This window comes from Podarcis vaucheri, assembly GCF_965113315.1.
Source record: "Podarcis vaucheri genome assembly, chromosome: 6".
Taxonomy (NCBI): Eukaryota; Metazoa; Chordata; class Lepidosauria; order Squamata; family Lacertidae; genus Podarcis; species Podarcis vaucheri.
The window spans coordinates 16,071,461-16,087,841 of NC_138764.1; the positions used below are offsets into that span (position 1 = coordinate 16,071,461).

The 16,381-nt window shown below is 41.6% G+C and overlaps 2 protein-coding genes across 7 annotated transcripts in view; one reads left to right on the forward strand and one right to left on the reverse strand.

Moving 5' to 3' along the window:
- LOC309533888 (14 kDa phosphohistidine phosphatase-like) overlaps positions 1-8,321 on the forward strand; it is a 34,683-nt gene extending 26,362 nt beyond the window's left edge. Inside the window, exons 1-4 of one of the 4 annotated variants that reach the window (XM_082225593.1) lie at positions 1,322-1,361; positions 3,207-3,371; positions 6,880-7,004; positions 8,109-8,321. In XM_082225593.1, coding sequence (XP_082081719.1) covers positions 1,337-1,361; positions 3,207-3,371; positions 6,880-7,004; positions 8,109-8,195 — 402 coding nt within the window. In that variant the 5' untranslated portion in view covers positions 1,322-1,336 and the 3' untranslated portion in view covers positions 8,196-8,321. Of the gene's footprint in view, positions 1-1,321; positions 1,362-1,544; positions 1,591-3,206; positions 3,372-3,421; positions 3,829-6,879; positions 7,005-8,108 lie in introns of those variants that run through there. The other 3 variants (XM_082225592.1, XM_082225591.1, XM_082225590.1) reach the window with 3 other exon arrangements.
- Positions 8,322-12,702: 4,381 nt separating this feature from the next.
- METTL18 (methyltransferase 18, RPL3 N3(tau)-histidine) lies at positions 12,703-16,285 on the reverse strand. 3 transcript variants are annotated; one of them, XM_082225556.1, is made up of 3 exons: positions 16,027-16,285; positions 15,428-15,463; positions 12,703-14,115 (listed from the first exon to the last, which is right to left on the reverse strand). In XM_082225556.1, the coding sequence occupies exon 3, from the start codon at positions 13,949-13,951 to the stop codon at positions 12,863-12,865; it is 1,089 nt and encodes a 362-aa protein (XP_082081682.1). In that variant the 5' UTR covers positions 13,952-14,115; positions 15,428-15,463; positions 16,027-16,285; the 3' UTR covers positions 12,703-12,862. The 3 variants fall into 3 exon arrangements, with proteins under 3 accessions (XP_082081682.1, XP_082081681.1, XP_082081680.1); XM_082225555.1 differs by having other exon boundaries at positions 16,020-16,285; XM_082225554.1 differs by having other exon boundaries at positions 15,934-16,285.
- Positions 16,286-16,381: the final 96 nt, after the last annotated feature.

Genomic DNA, 16,381 nt, shown 5'->3' on the forward strand with positions numbered 1-16,381 from the left:
TGTCTCCCACCCTGCTCACCATGTGGGACACTACTGACACGGTTCAGTAGAAAAAGCACTCGGACCCCAGAGCAAAGAAACCCAATGCTGCTTAAATGCACATTTCACTTAGGCAGTGAAATAACTAAAAGCAGAATTTCAATTTTACAACTCCTCTCTCTCTGTGTCTCTGTGTGCACATGCCTTGTGAGCCATAAGTGGGCACCTTTGAGAAGTTTCTCTGCAGATTGGCCCTTAGTCACTGAACAATCAGCTGAAGTGCTGTCCGTATATGAGCCATTAGCACTTCCTTTTCTTTGAAGAAACGTTCCATTAGATGTCCTGTTGAGCAAATAAGAAGTCTCTTGGGCGTAATGAACAAAAGAACAATGCCTCTAGAAATGCAAGCCAGTGACTAAATATTAACTATCTATAGACAGTTTGCATGCTTGGAATGCTGATTTCTAAAACCATCTTATCTTTCTGGTACCAGATGTACTTCCCATACCCATATCCGCATATATTTCAGACTACTTGGGCAACAGAACAGAGATATAAAATTGCCCACAAATGGTTTGCTCATATTTTTTCTTGAAGAGGGGAATTATTCATTGGTGCAAAGCCAGCTATCATTTGAAATGCCTCCATCTATCCACTTTGTCATAGGTTATGAGACTATCCATCAACCCGGAGGTTTAGAAGCAACCTAATCAAGGAAGTAATCGTTTACAGGTTACTATAAAAATGTAAAGGACCCCTAACAGTTAAGTCCAGTCGCAAACGACTCTGGGGTTGCGGCGCTCCTCTCACTTTACTGGCCGAGGGAGCCACCATTTGTCCGCAGACAGTTTTTCCGGGTCATGTGGCCAGTATGACTAAGCTGCTTCTGGTGAAACCAGAGCAGCGCACAGAAACGCCGTTTACCTTCCCGCCAGAGCGGTACCTATTTATCTACTTGCACTGTGACGTGCTTTCGAACTACAAGGTTGGCAGGAGCAGGGACCGAGCAACAGGAGATCACCCCGCCGCAGGGTTTCGAACCGCCGACCTTCCGATCAGCAAGCCCTGGGCTCAGTGGTTTACACCACAGCGCCACCCGCGTCCCTACACATTACTATACTGAAGCATAAATTTTGGACCACCCAAATCCTATAACCCTTCTTCTGGAAGACTATTTTCCGGGTGCTGTAGCATTGTGTCCGGTTCAAAGTTTTGTTTTTATGTTCCATCATCCTCGGACATAAGGCACCTAAGTCATACACTAACAAAACGAGAACTGAAGCCTTGCACATCAGTCTTGGGCCACCCAAAACCATAAACACACTGGCCCATAGAAGATTGTGCTGTTTGAGCATTAATGACCAGACCAGTCCTGTTTATGAGTGAACTTTACTTCCTTTTCTCCTGCTCACCACCTTCCACCCTTGTTCTCTTCTCAGGATCTCCCACCTCTTTCTCTCTCTCATTGCAATTCCACCCACCGTGACTCTGGCCCTTGGGTGACTTTCCCTATGGGTTTATGGCCCTTCATAGAAAAAGGGTTCTCCTTTCAATCTACCATAAGGGCTTGACAAAATGCTATGGGCATTTCAAAGGAGAGTTTTTCTGATGGTAGGGATGTATGATTTGGTATGTCCTCAAAGTTATCTTGGCATGCCCTCCAACATTTCTCTGTTGAAAATAGGGACACCCCATTCCATCATGATATTTGTACTGTTTATACCCCACACATCTTACTGGGTTGCCCCAGCCACCCTGGGCAGCTTCTAACATAAATAAAAACATAATAAAACATGAAACATTTTTTTAAAAAAACTTCCCAATACAGGATTGCCTTCAGATGGCTTGAGAGGCAGATAACACCACCACCACATTTATCTGATGAAAATAAGGACATCCTAAGGAAAAGTGGGACATTCCAGGGTCAAATCAGAAGCCGGGATGGCTTCTCTAAATCCAGGGCTGTCCCTGGGAAATAGGGACACTTGGAGGGTCAGTTTTGGGGATTTTTTTGCTGAAAAGGATCTGCAAACTAGGAACCAACTTCAGAATTTCATCAAACCAGCTCAGGTCATTTTGTTTGTGTGTGTGTTTTAATAGTATTTACAGTCTCTGTAACATAATGGTGCAAAACTTTCAAAATTTTGGGGAAGGAAGCCATTCCTTCATTTATTTATTTTAAGCCCTAAGCACTATTTACTCTGAGGTAAATAAATGTGCCACACTGCATAGGATACCCAAATAGGTAACCTGTTCTGTGAGCTTGCTTATTCATTCATTCATTTATGCATTTATTTATTTGTCTTAAACACCACTCTTCACCCAAAGACCACAAGGCAGCTTGCAGTGTCAAAAAACAAAGCAAAGCAAAACAAAACCATTCTTCTTCAGAGAAAAATGGCATATTCAAAGTTGATGGACTGTGCCAATTTGTCAAAGAATGACCAAAAGGATCAGAAACCAGGAAGACCAAAAATGGAAAAAAAGTCCCAGAAAGAACGGATACAAAAACTTATGGAATATGCAGAAATGGTGAAACTTACTGGAAGAACAAGAAATCAAGATAACATTTTTAAAATAAAATGGAAATGGTTTATTGTCTATTGTTGTAAGCAAAAACAAAAACATTGGCAGGATTATTGTAATAACCTGCAGTTTCCTAAGAGTATATATTTAAAGAAGACGAATAAATGAACAAATTAAGTTAATTTGGATATGCAGAAGATATTTAAAATAAATTTAAGGAACCACAGAAAGAGGGGGAAGGAAGCCAAGTTTTGAAATGTCAAAATGATTGTAAAAGTAGTGAAATGTATAAACTTGAAATATATATATATTTTTTAAAGACCAAAATTTCAATAAGGAATGGGGGAAATGTATAATTTACCTTAAAAACCATTGCAAACAATTGAAATTATTAGTTGAAATGGAATTATATTTGTAGTGTAATGTTGAAGAAGAGTGAGAAGAATCTTTCTTCTGATTCTTGAAATTATTAGGATTCGAATGACACTTGTAGTTTAATGTTGTTGTTTTTTTGCGTTTGGACTTTTAAAAGATTTGGATGAGCAGACAAGATGCATGAGGGAAAGGTTAATATAAAGACCCACAAAGGGCAGGAGGGAAGTTCAGGAAATTCTACGGGAATCTCTTTTTATTTTGGTTGTTTGATAATTGTTTGTAAACTGTCAAAATCTGTAAAAACTAATTATTGTTTTTTTAAATAGAGAATTTCTTTTTCAAAAATGACAAAAAAGCAAAAGAAAACCAACGCGCTAACGGCAACCACGCGCGCGAGCGCGCCAAAAAAAACCGCCACAGAGGCGCCGACCGTTATTCCTTTCTTTCTAACCGCCCTTCGCGCGCTTTCTGTCCAACCAGGGCCTCGCGCGGTAAGGCGTGAGCCAATGAGCGCTCGCCGTTTTGCGAGGGCCGTTTGTCTCCGTGCCGAGCGAGGCTATTCCTGAGGGGAGTGAGGGAAAGAGAGGCGCCGTTTTCTCCTCGCTCGTCATTTTCTCTCTGCGCGCAAGCGGGGCTAGTGAGGGGCGGGAGGTATCCTTCGCTACTCTCCCTTTGGGCAGAGCTAGGCCATGGCGTCGTCGTCGCCGCCTAAATCAGGCTGCTTTGCGGGCGAGTTGGCCGAGGTGGAGATCGACTCCGACGGCTGTTTCAAGTACATCCTGGTGCGGGTGCAGCGCGGAGGCAGCGGCCAAGGCGGTGGCCAAAGTGGTGGCCAACAAGGCTGCAGTCCAGGCCGCATTGGCAGCCCAAGCCGCGGCGGCGGCAGCCCAAGCCGTGGCGGCGAGTGCAGAGACATCGTGAGGGGGACCGCTTCCGCCGAGTTGCACAGTGAGAGATGAGATTTTACACGACGCCAGGCGGCTCACAAATTGGAAAATAAGACATAAGCGTTTGTCGCTCAATCCACCACTTTGCGAATTGTTATTAGGGGCTCTTTAAGAGATAAAATAATAACAGCTAGAAACATTTGGCGGGGGTCGGGAAGGGGAAATCATAAAAAAGCCATAGATAAAAATAGCTAGAAACATTTGTCGGCGGGGAAGAGGTCGGGGGAGGGGAAATGATTAAAACCCCCCCACAGATAAAAATAATAGCTAGAAACATTGGGGGGGGAACCATTTTTTAAAGCAAAAAAGTAACAACAGAAACTGGGCAGGGAGGGAGAGGTGGGGGACGACGACAATCATTTAAAACAGACATAGGCAACCTTTGGGCTGCCAGATGTTTTGGACTACAACTCCCACCATCCCTGACCACTGCTCCTGTTAGCTAGGGATCATGGGAGTTGTAGGCCAAAACATCTGGAGGGCCAAAGGTTGCCTATGCCTGATTTCTAAAAACCATCGATAAAAATAACAGCTAGAAATTGGGGGGGGGGGTTAAAAAAGCCACACAGAAACATTTGGTGGGGTGGAGGTGGCGACAATAATTTTTTTAAAAAAACAAATAAACACCCACAGATAACATATATATCATCCATTTAAACCACTGGTTCTCAACATGTGGGTCCCCAGATGTTGGACTACAACTCCTCATCCCTGACCTCTGGCCTTGCTAGCTAGGGGTGATGGGAGTTGTAGTTCAACAACATCTGGGGACCCACAGGTTGAGAAAGGCTGATTTAAACTATTTGAATATTGGCATAGCCAACAGCCCACCCCCCAACCTCAAAAATTACTGAAGGGTGCTAAAAAATAATTAACAAGGATCTGCACCACCACTGCCCTAGCAGAAGCCTAACCCCCCCAAATGAAAGCCTGAGCCGCCACACACACCCCCCCCCCCCCGTGTAACATGGGCGTAGCCAATGATTTTAATATCAATAAAAATGCACAGCTAACAGGTTTGGGGCCCCCAATAAAAGGCCTGCCCCACCTAGCAAAAATCCTGGTTATGCCCATGCCCTGGTGGGGACATTTCCCCCCCAAAAGATCAACAGCTTTTATTTTGCCCCACCTCCCAAAACATAATTACAATAAAAACCGCATGGTGTCCACCCTTTAAATAAAAGTCTGTTAGTTTCCCAAAGCCTGTTGGAAGAACAATGCAAACGTGTGTCTGCGTTGCCACCCAGCAATTTTTGTTCTGTTGCTTTGTCTCGCTTGTGGGAAGAAGGAACATGGCTGGGCTTCTTTCTGCTTGCTGAAGATTTGCATAAATACACTTGCCAGCACCTTGGCTGGGGATAATTCAGGACTTCTGTGACACCTAGAAAAATGAAATTTGATGCACTGGAGTCCAGCGGGGTACTACAAACACTAGAAAATGGAAGTATGATCGTTTTTTAAGGGTGGGGGAGAGATCCCAAAATAAATTGAAATATGATAAACTTTGTAGTCCCAGTTAGAAGACTACATACTAGGCCATATGTATGGTTCACATACAAGAGTATGAACTAATGCAGGTATAAAGTTAGGGAAACCCAGCCAGATGGGTGGGGTTTAAATAACAAACTATTATTAAAATTTGAAACTCCTGCCCTAAAGGAAAGTGTTAAGATGCCTTCAGAACCCCCTATATGTTCCTAAAATGCTTTTTTAAAGGGGGGTGGGGAACCATCCGAACCCCCCGATATTTTTCCTTATTTTGAGCCAGCCTGAATACCTGTTTAGCTGCCCAGCGTATTACATATAGCAGTAGAAATAAATAAAAAAATTGTCCAGGAGCACCTTAGAGACCAACTAAGTTTGTTCTGTGTATAAGCTTTTGTGTGCATGCACACTTCTTCAGATACACTGAAACAGAAGTCCCCAGACCCTTATATATAGTGGGGTGGAGTATTTTTCAGAAGTAGTAGGAGATGGGTGATTGACTCAATGGGTATAGGAAAAAGCAAGGGATAGTATGCAGATGACAAAAAATAGCTTTAGCATGTATAATGAGACAAGAATCCAGTATCTCTATTCAGACCTGGTCTCCATAGTTTTCAGTTTAGTAATAAGTTGTAATTCAGCAACTTCTCTCGTCTATTTCTGAAATTCCTTTGTAATAAGACAGCTGCTCTGTGATCTTGTACTGAATGTCCTGGGAGATTGAAATGTTCTACTGGTTTCTCTGTCTTGTGATTCCAATCTGACATCAGGAATCACAAGACAGAGAAACCAGTAGGAGAACATTTCAATCTTCCAGGACGTTCAATAAAAAGGTGCTTTTAGTGAAAAGGTGGTTTTAGATAGGGGTGTAATACTGTAAAATACTGTATTGTTTAAAAAACTTTGTAAAACTAATAAAAAAATTATTAAAAAAAATACTGTAAAAATGGGTCAACGAGATATCACAAATGGGTCATAAATAACAGGTTTTGTTTAATGTACTGAACCTTTGCCCAAGAAAGGGTAGATTTGGACGAAATTGGGGAGGGAGGGAGATGCAGACTGTGATTTTGATGGTATTGACAGTGAGATACTGTGGAAATCTTAATGCATGAGTAGCACTAATCCCATATTGAACACACATCTTGAATCACTCAAAAGTCCTTTACAACCATACCTTATTCTTTTGATAATCCTAGGAAGGAAGTCACTGCTAATGCCATTTTAAAGAAGATGGACTGAGAAGAAAATACTGTACGCTTGCCCATGGCCATTCAGTGAAATAAAATAATAAATGCGGTTCTCCCAGGCTCAAGTACAACTAGTCACTAAAATTTAGTGGGGGTTTTCCCCTCAATTGATAAATAAGAAAAGATGAGGAGCACCAACCTTTGTAATAATTCCTGATGTCTTTCGGCCTGAACCTCCCATGTTAAAAATGCTCCAAATCTGTACAGCTGTAACGTATTAAATGCTAACGTTCAAATGAGGCATAATTATTTTTGTACTTCAGGTATTTCCACCTTTATTTTTATAAGGTATTCTTAGTACTATCATTGTTTTGTAGATCACATATATGAAAAGATATGTTCTGAAATTGAAAAGATGGGCTGTATGTGCAAGTGTCTTGGAGGAGGAAAAATTGAGCACAATAGCAGAGACAAAAAAATCCATGTATCTGGTGTTTCTCCAGTAAGTGTTGTATACATCCAGTTTCTAAATATGATGATTCACTTTGCAAATATGTTAGTAATTAATGATAATGTCACAAAAATGTGTTTCATATTGGTCTCTGAGAAGAAGCAGACAATTTTACGAATTACATAATACTGAAAGAACTTGAATATTTGTTTAGTATGTGAATGTCAGTCATTTCATAATCCACTAAGAAATATACTTTTACAGGAAACAAGAAATTACTTGTATTATTTTAAAGCTTTTATGAATAAAATACCGAATTCTTCAAAATAAATCCCTATGAAAATACATTTTTTTTAATCAAGTTGCTACAAAAGCTCAGGGCAGGTGACAGCATCCTAAAACAAGCTAGTAAAATGACCTGTGAGAAGAGCCACAGAATCAGTCAAGACTGGTTTGCTGAAGTCCAGCATCTACAACTATATTGGCTATTTAAAGGTTGCTAATAAGAGGTCCAGACTTTTCACATGCAAGGAGAGCCAGTCTTACCACAATTTTAAATGAGCTTCAAAAAAAACAAAAAACCCTTCTCTTTAATATCTAGCATGAGGAAGAGTTCTGGAGATCTTAAAAGCTTGCAAATGGTTTTGTTAAATTTTGATTGCCCTAATACGGATTTAGGATGGTGTAGAAACTGTTATATATTCTTACTGCACTTGTTTTCCCCACTACTCTTGGAGAAAGCACAGGAGAGATTTTCCTCCCTCATTTTTCTTTTCGTTTCCGAGTAATCTGGCCTTTTGGGTAGAGAACAGAGAGAAAAGATCCCAATTGATAAAAACTATGTGGTGCACTTAGGTACTTATTAAACAAATGAAAAATGAGATTGGTAATCATATGTTGTCTGCCCTCCCACCAGATGTCAAAGAGAACAACAACTACCAGACTTTTAGAAGACATCTGAAGGCAGCCCTGTTTAGGGAAGCTTTTAATGTTTGATGTATTAGAGTATTTTACTGGGGAAGCCCAGCCAGATGGGCGGGGTATAAATAATAAATTATTATTATTACTATTATTTGAAGAAATTCTAGCAAGAATCTTTAGCACACACATTTTCTCTTTAGGAGTAATAATTTTGTGCATTCTTTTTCCCCACAGGCATATGGTAAAGCTGATCATTCCATGACTGTGGCAATACTGAAGAAAACGTTTAAGGATTATGACATTAGTTGTTCAGATGACTAGTGAACCATTGCTTTGCAGTCTAAAATTTAAAGTCAGTTTGTTCTTGGTTCTTTTCAACATAATTCTAAGCTTCCACCAAAATGTGTAATGTATTTAGCTTAATGCTGAATAAAAACTTTGACTGAATTTGTTGGTGCTTGATTCAAAAAACGTTTTTAAAGTACTTCTGATCTTGTGAAATTCCACTATAAGCATTTTAAATATTGTAAGAGGCAATTCCTACCCACAACCTAACCCAAAGTGGTGGGATCAGTTTAAAAACAATGTACTGTAGAGCTTAGTCTGCTCTTAGTGAATGGGAATACAGTACAGTACTTTCATGGCGTGAAATAGATTCTTGAGTTCTGTCTACATCTTTCCTGTGGAAGCCCTTTCTAGTTGGTGAAACTTTATTAATCATAGAGCGGAGATCAACTTTTCCTTATCTGCTTGATTAGATAGGGAGGGGGGGAAGGTTGTTTCTCAAGTGGCTGCAGTATCAACAATTCTTTATGCTTCTTGGACAGAACGAGAATCCAACTTCACCCTGCGTTTCTTACTGAGGGGAGAAGGATCATGGATGGGAGAACATCCCCTGGGCACTAAGAGCCAAGGAGCAAAGCTTGGTGCGTTTCTGACTTCTAATGGCATAAGGACTACAGTGGGCATTGTGGACATATTAGGTCAAAGCCTAAGAATTCTGTTCATGGATTTGCAAATTGATGGTGAGAGGCCTTGAGGCAAGCATGCATCCTAAAATTCAGGGATAACCAATCCATCTTAAAAGCACACAAAACACATCTAACTCAACAGGCTGCCCCTACTTGTTAGTTTAGGCCTTAGGGCTACCAATACAGTATACTTTTTAAAGGTCCAGATAGTATCCCAATAATTATTAAGCCTAAAACAGTTTTTAAAAAACTTATGATAGGTTCAATCCCTAGTAATGTGAACCAGAACTACTTTGGATAGGGATAGAATGTGGAATTAACCTCTCATAGCAGAGCCTTGTAGCAGTAAAGATAATTTATTAAAATAATTAAGCATTTCAAAGGTAAAAAGCTGAACACGATAATTTTTTTTTAAATCCATGTAAATAAAAATGGGTCTGGGCAAATGCTTTGCCACTTTATGGATTGCAGAAAATATTTTTCAAAATTCACTCTAAAAGGGAATGCGTTCCAAAAATAATGTCTTGAAGATGCAGTCCATGCTGGCAGTCAAGGTGAAGTCCCCCAAATCCAGGCAATCGATTTCTACCTAAGATTAACTTCACCTGTAGTATCAGCTGATCTTTTCCCCTTTTCATCTGCATTTCAGAACCTGAAGGAGTCGCACAAGGTAGACTTTGCAAAGCTCTTGTGCCTCAAGTACACAAGGGAGTTCTGGTTACGGTAATTTACTCCAGTCTCTAAGGCAGAGGTGGGGAACCTGTGATTTCTAGAAGTTATTTTAGTCCCAGCCTGCATTGCCACTGATCAGAGATTATGGGTGTTGCAGTCCATCAAGCAGCATCTGAAGGACCACAGGTCCTTCATCTAAATCCAAGCAATCTAGGCAGATTAGGGACTGCATGTCATTCTCTCAACTCTCAGGGCATGTAAGAACATCACTGCTGATTGAAAACATGGTGCAACTACTTTAAGAGGAACCTGCTGGATCAGGCCAATGGCCCATCTAGGCCTGTATCCTGTTTTCGCAGCTGTTGACCAGTTGCACCTGGGAAACCAGCAAGCAAGATCTGACCACGAGAGCACTCTCCCCTCTTGTGGTTTCCAACAACTGGTAAAAAAGGTAAAGGATCCCTGATAGTTACTAGTATTCAGACACATTGCTGCCTCAACTTTATTTCTGTTGAAGCACACCTCTTTGGGAAAGGGTCCCCCACCCCAATTTGTCTTATGTTGGGCACAAGCAAAGGTTCCCCTTTGGGATTGTATTGCTAATGAACGTCCTACTCAATTTTGCTTTCCGCCGCTAAAGGAGAAAACATATTGCACAAACATTCTATATTATGGTCCAAAACCCCACAAAAAACAGCTTTGAAAGCAAAATGCAACAGATACAGGGAAAAGATTCTAAGGCAGTCACTATGTTTTATCCAGAGCATGTTGTTTCTTATTACCTACGAGAAATTTTGCCACGGCCAGGGTAATATCATCTGACTTACCTTTGAGAAGATACTTGAGACAGAAGGTATCAGAATTTCTAGGTAAATTTACCAATAAGGATTTAATTAACTGATCCCTGCCTTGTTCATACAGCCCACAGTGTAGTAGAACATAAGCAGTCTTATTTTGATAAGGCTTTTCAGACCATAGTTTTTGACCATGAGCTGATTGACTCCATTGGTTAAATATAAAAGTAAAAGGTAAAGGACCCCTGGATGGTTAAGTCCAGACACAGGCAACTATGGGGTTGCGGTGCTCATCTCACTTTCAGGCTGGGGGAGCCAGCGTTTGTCCACAGACAGCTTTCCCGGTCGTGACCAGCAGGATTAAACCACTTCCGGCAAACAAAACACCATGACGGAAGCCAGAGTGCACAGAAACACTGTTTACCTTCTCGCCCCTAATCCCTTTCCCAGGCCGAATACCAAAATCTTTAAATCAGTATTTCAAGGGAGCCCACCACACTTTGATGGAAATTGGGCATTCACATGTGTTCAGAAATAGAATTGAATTAGGAACACAGTTTGGAACCTGAAGTAGGGACTAAAGGAACTTTGCCTGGAACCCTAGCTGCATTTTTTCAGCCCAAGTATGGGAGAAACATTTTAAAACAGTATTTACTGACAATTTCCCCTATTTGTGATGATTACTCTGCAGAGCTGACAAAACTTCCACTTTACTCCGGTTATGGTAGAAGTCTGTGTATTAATTAGAAACCTGAAGAGCAGTAAGGCCCTGGGAAATGACTTTATCCCAGCTGGGTTGATCACATCAAACCAGTTATCAAACCCCCATGACTTGGCAGAAACCACTGCAGACTGTGCAGTCACCTGGGATCTTGTAGCGTGGATAGAAAAGGAGTGGGTTGTAGAAAATGACTGGGTGGGATTTGTCTTTTCTCCTGAAACACTTCTTTTGATTCAGAGTTTATGAGGCTCCTGTCTGAATGTGCTTTTAGTTTAGCTTCTTGAACAATTATTTCTTCTCCCTGAATTGGGCTTGAAGATACTATCTCATTGGGGCTGTTTCAATATAGGCTTCCCCATGTTTTATATGCTATGTGAGATGCTTGTTATGTCTTGATACCTGTTTGGCAAAAACAGTGGACTGTTCTGCCCAATTGCAAAATTGAGAGTGCCCAGAAGGCCCACATCATCTGAAGCGCAGTTCAAAGGAACATCAACAACGGAACAAGAAACTGGCATCCAAATATTTAAAACAAATATAATTGCAAAAATGCAAAATCCTTCAGCAGTCTGAATTCTGGATATATTCTTCATGTTATAATTAAAGTAGGATTAGGCATTCACACTGGATTCTAAAACATTTTTCTCAGATAATAGCACTAAATGCATTTCCAACTACCGTATTTTTCGCCCTATAGGACGCACCGTCCCATAAGACGCACCTAGTTTTTTGGGGGGGAAATAAAGGGGAAAAAATTATTTTCGCCCCAGGCGCGGGGCTGGGGCAGCCCGAGCTTCCCCCGACCCCAGCCCCCAAACAGGCAGCTCTCTGCAAGCCGTGGGAGCCCAGCGGTGGCTCCCGCTGCTTGAGATCCGCGAAGCCTGGACGCGCTGAGATCAGCGCGCACAGGCTTCGGGATGCCGGCAACTCTCCCCAAGCAGCGGGAACGTTCCCGCTGCTTGAGGAGAGGTCCGCGAAGCCTGGAGAGCGAGAGGGGTCGGTGCGCACCTACCGCTCTCGCTCTCCAGGCTTCAGCGAAAGCCTGCATTCGCCCCATAGGACGCACCCACATTTCCCCTTCATTTTTGGAGGGGAAAAAGTGCGTCTTATAGGGCGAAAAATACGGTACCTGCTGTCTGCCTCCAGTACTTTATCTGGGACAACTGTAAAAGTAGCTGTTAAACTGCCTCAGTGGTTGCTTCGATCTAAATTTAGATCCAGTTCCTGCCATCAGCAAATCAACACTTAACACACCCCAGCCCAGGTGACTAAACTAGGCAAATGCTTGTCCAATTTGAACTATGCCCCTCTTCCTTCCTGCGCTAATTTCCAACAAGGCTTATACCTCTTCAGTGTCCTGTTTGGTTACTGGAAATAAAATGAAACCAGGCTGGCTTTCTTCCAAGAAATGTGCATCTCTGAGCCAGATGTAGAGTGAAAACTGACTGCATTTGGAACAGAACAAAGTACAGTGGTACCTTGGGTTACTTACTTGGTGCAGACAATTTTCCATTGTTTGTCTGTTTCCATTGAAATCGATATTGAGATATCAATAAATAAACAAAAAGATTGTTGGACCAAGTTCAGTCAACAAAAGAGATCTTGCAGACATCAAGAAAGCATTGTGTATTCAGAACAAATGATCTCAAAACTGTTGTTGTTTTTTAAAAAAAGAATATGATAATTTCTAGCGAAGACTCTGTAGATGCAGAAGCAATAGGATCAGGGAACAAATTCACAACCATAAAACAAGAAAAATGTGCTAGCAATTTATTGTAAGAGCTGCATGAAAGCAAAACAACAATAAAGTATACTAACACACTGAGCACATTAACAGGATTTCTTAAAGACCAGCTCAATAATGAAACGCTGTAGCCCTTTGTCAATAACTTTAACAATTCTAGACTTAAACACATTTTTCTCCTCAATAAATTTTGTAAAAAGGTGGACCCCACCTCCACATCCAAAGTAATGTGCTTTGCTAGCTAAATAAACACACCCATTAATTCTCAGTAATTTTAAAAGTGTTTCATGCAAAGCCTCATAGTAGTCTGGATTATAAATAGTCTCAGAGGTGAGTATGAGATCATATTTTGCTAAAGGCTTACTGCCATTTAATAGAAGATTACTAAACTCTGCCCATTCCCCTGAAAAGAATTTGCATTTAGAAAACAAGTCTTGGGTAAAGTCCTTCTTTGGACATTGTTTTAGAGAAAGCTCAGTATTTCCTTCAACATCATCACCCTGATTAGCACAGTTGACCAATACATTAGGCATGGTTAGTTCTTCAATCACAGTGCTGTTATAGTCCTGAAAATGGACCTGTTCGGCATTTCTTTTTAATGCAACTATTCCCAGCAACCCGGCCCCACAGCCAAGGTCCAAAACCAACTTGTGTGCAAACTGAATTTCAGCTTCTGACAAATAATCCATGAGATCAAAGGTGCACTCCCAGATCTTCAGACCTCCTTCATAGACGCCTGTGATTAGGTCAGAATAAGAAACACTTTGTGACACGTCTTCCCCAACAGCCTTTTCAGAGGGTGTTGTCTCCACTACAGAAATATTTGCATAGCGTGTACCTGGAAGGAGGGTCCCCACGACTTTGTTTTTAAACAATTTCTGGAAATCTTCAAGGAGATTATGTTCTTTGGCACATTTAAGGCACAAGCCTTCTTTAGGCATAATGCTGCTTTTACTCAAAAAGCTGTTGCCTGCCACATTAGCAGAGATTTCTGATAAATCCTCCTGGTTTAATATTGTTTCTTCTGAGGAAATCTCCTTACTCTTTCCTGTAGTGTTCTCTTGCTTGTCCAAAAAGATTAAAGACTCCTGTACCAATTCCTGCATTCCATTCCCAACTGCCTCTATTCCGTTTTCTGCTGCACTGTCAATAGAGAAGTTGAACTGAAATGCCATTTTCCTGTAAAGCAGGTAAAATCAAGAGTTTATATGCAAAGCATGAAGCGCGAAGACACTCCAAAGGCTGTGCTGTGCTGATAGGTAGTTTTCCGATCCAGTCTAGTCTTCACTGTGAGATCATCTACTATGAAGACTCCACTACTTCTTTGAATAAAAGCCTCCTTTAAAAAGAAAAAAGAAATGTAGTTTACAGAGTAAAGAGATAATAGCATTTTTTAAAAAAAATATTGTTAAGAGTTTTAGAATGTTTTTCCTTTGTTTTTATATTGTGTATCCTGTTTGGTGCACTGGGCTCTCCCAGTGAGGGAGGTCTAAATTAAATTAATAAACAATTACTATATATAAAAATACTACTACTGTTTTTCACAATGTTGAGATGGAATAGCTGAGGATGGTCAAAATGTACCCCAAAGTACCCAACACTGCTCTTTGCTGTTCTCCTTCCAGCTGGGAGGAATTTTATGAAGCCCTGTTCAAAGTAAACAAACTATTATAGACAGAATATGTCCTTTTATTTTGTGAGGACAGGTTTGTCCAAACCAACCTCAATCCGATGCCTTTGCTTTCAGAAGTATTACGTTTCAGCTTATGGGGACAGCAAAGAGCAATATTAAGTATGCTGTTAACCCATTTGGCATCAGTTTGTGACCACATTCTCCACCAGCATCTTTCAAACTATGTGAAAGTACTCTTACATAAACCCCAATTGCAACCCCCCCCCCAATTTTTTCTGGCTTCTGTTTGTCTAACTTGTTTGTTTCATCAGCGAGGTGGAAAAGAACTGTGAGCAGCTCTTGGTTCCCCTAACACTCCAAGCCTGAGAAGAAATATGTTTGTGGGTTCCGAGAAGTGACAGAACTTCACTCACTTGTTGACTGAGACTCTGCCCAAACCTTTCAAGGTTCAGCCAGATTCTTTGCACCCTCTCCAGGGGCTTCACACCATGTCACCAAAGCCTTCTCTTGCAGGGCTGTGCTCCCAATCCTTTATCTGCAAGGCACCACCTTCTTAATTCCCAGATATGCCCCCTGCATTTCAGGGCCTGAGTCAAGCTAGAATCCCTATCTGGAAATCCTTTTTCCAAATTTTGAGATTCAGAGTCGATGAAGCTATTATTTCTTGCCAACTGAGGAGTGGTGCGAGTTCGAAACGCAGCACCTCTTGACTTTAAACTTAAGGGGGGGGGTAGAGGGATGAGTGTAGCTCAGGGGTTTTAGCACATGCTTTGCATGCAGAAGGTCTCAAGTTCAAATCTCAGACATCCCAAAGTGTTAAGACTGTTAAAGGCCTCTGTCTGAAATCCAGGGAAGCCGCTGCAAAAGTTGAGATATAGAATAATACGCAAAGCGGATCAATGATCTTCTATATTTCGAAGAGCTTCCATTTTTGAAGCAAATCCATACGTTAGAATTATTATTACGTGAATATGAAATAGACTATAGACACATGCCATGCATGTGAAAACGCACTTACATTTATATCTCACACGTCGAAATGACCTGCAGTTTCCTAAGAGGAATAAAGCAGAGGAATAAATGAACAAGTTAATTTGGAATACACCGGAAATGTAAAAATAAATAAATTTAAGGAACCGCAGAAAGAGGAAGTCGATGGTCAAAATGTTAGGATTGAAATGTATGTAACATTTATATCTCACACGTTGTAATGACCTGCAGTTTCCTAAGAGCATATATTCAAAGCAGAGGAATAAATGAACAAGTTAATTTGGAGTGTGCCGGAAATGTAAAAATGAATAAATTTAAGGAACCGCAGGAAGAGGAAGTCGAGGGTCGAAATGTTAGGACTGTAAAATTACTGAAATGCACATAAATGAAAATCATAAATACAAAATTATATCTCTATACGGATATAGATATATCTTACAGCCACAGCTGTACCTTATTTAGAAAATGCATACAGAATTCCTCTTTCTAGCGAGCTCTTTTCTAGGGAAAGCTCTAAGCAAGGGGCGAAATAACCTTTTTCGGGGCGGCCACAGAAAGCAACCGAAAGGCAAGGGCGGGAAACTGAGGCGTTTCAAGGTTTTGCGCTGTTCATTTCTCACCCCTCACAATTTTGGCAATTGGAAGCTCGGGTGGGCTCGCCAGTCGTCGTTCACAGCCTGGGCTTTTATTTTAAAAAGAGGATGACTCGCAGCGCCGGGAAAGCGGGCTTTGGGGCGAGGCCTGCCCCGCCGGAATTTCTCCCCTCAACTCCCAGGCGCCTCTTTCCCCGCCGGCCTCGCGTGGCTCCGTTGCAGCCTCAGCTCCTCGCGCGCGCGGCCTTCTCCGCCGTCGTCGTCCCCGCCTTCCTTCCTCGCGAGGCCTGACGGGATGCCGGGAAAGGGGCTGGGCCTCCGCTTCCAGGGCGCCGGATTCGAGCGGCGCCGCCGCCGCCGCCGCCGCCTGACCTGAGGGGAATCCCAGA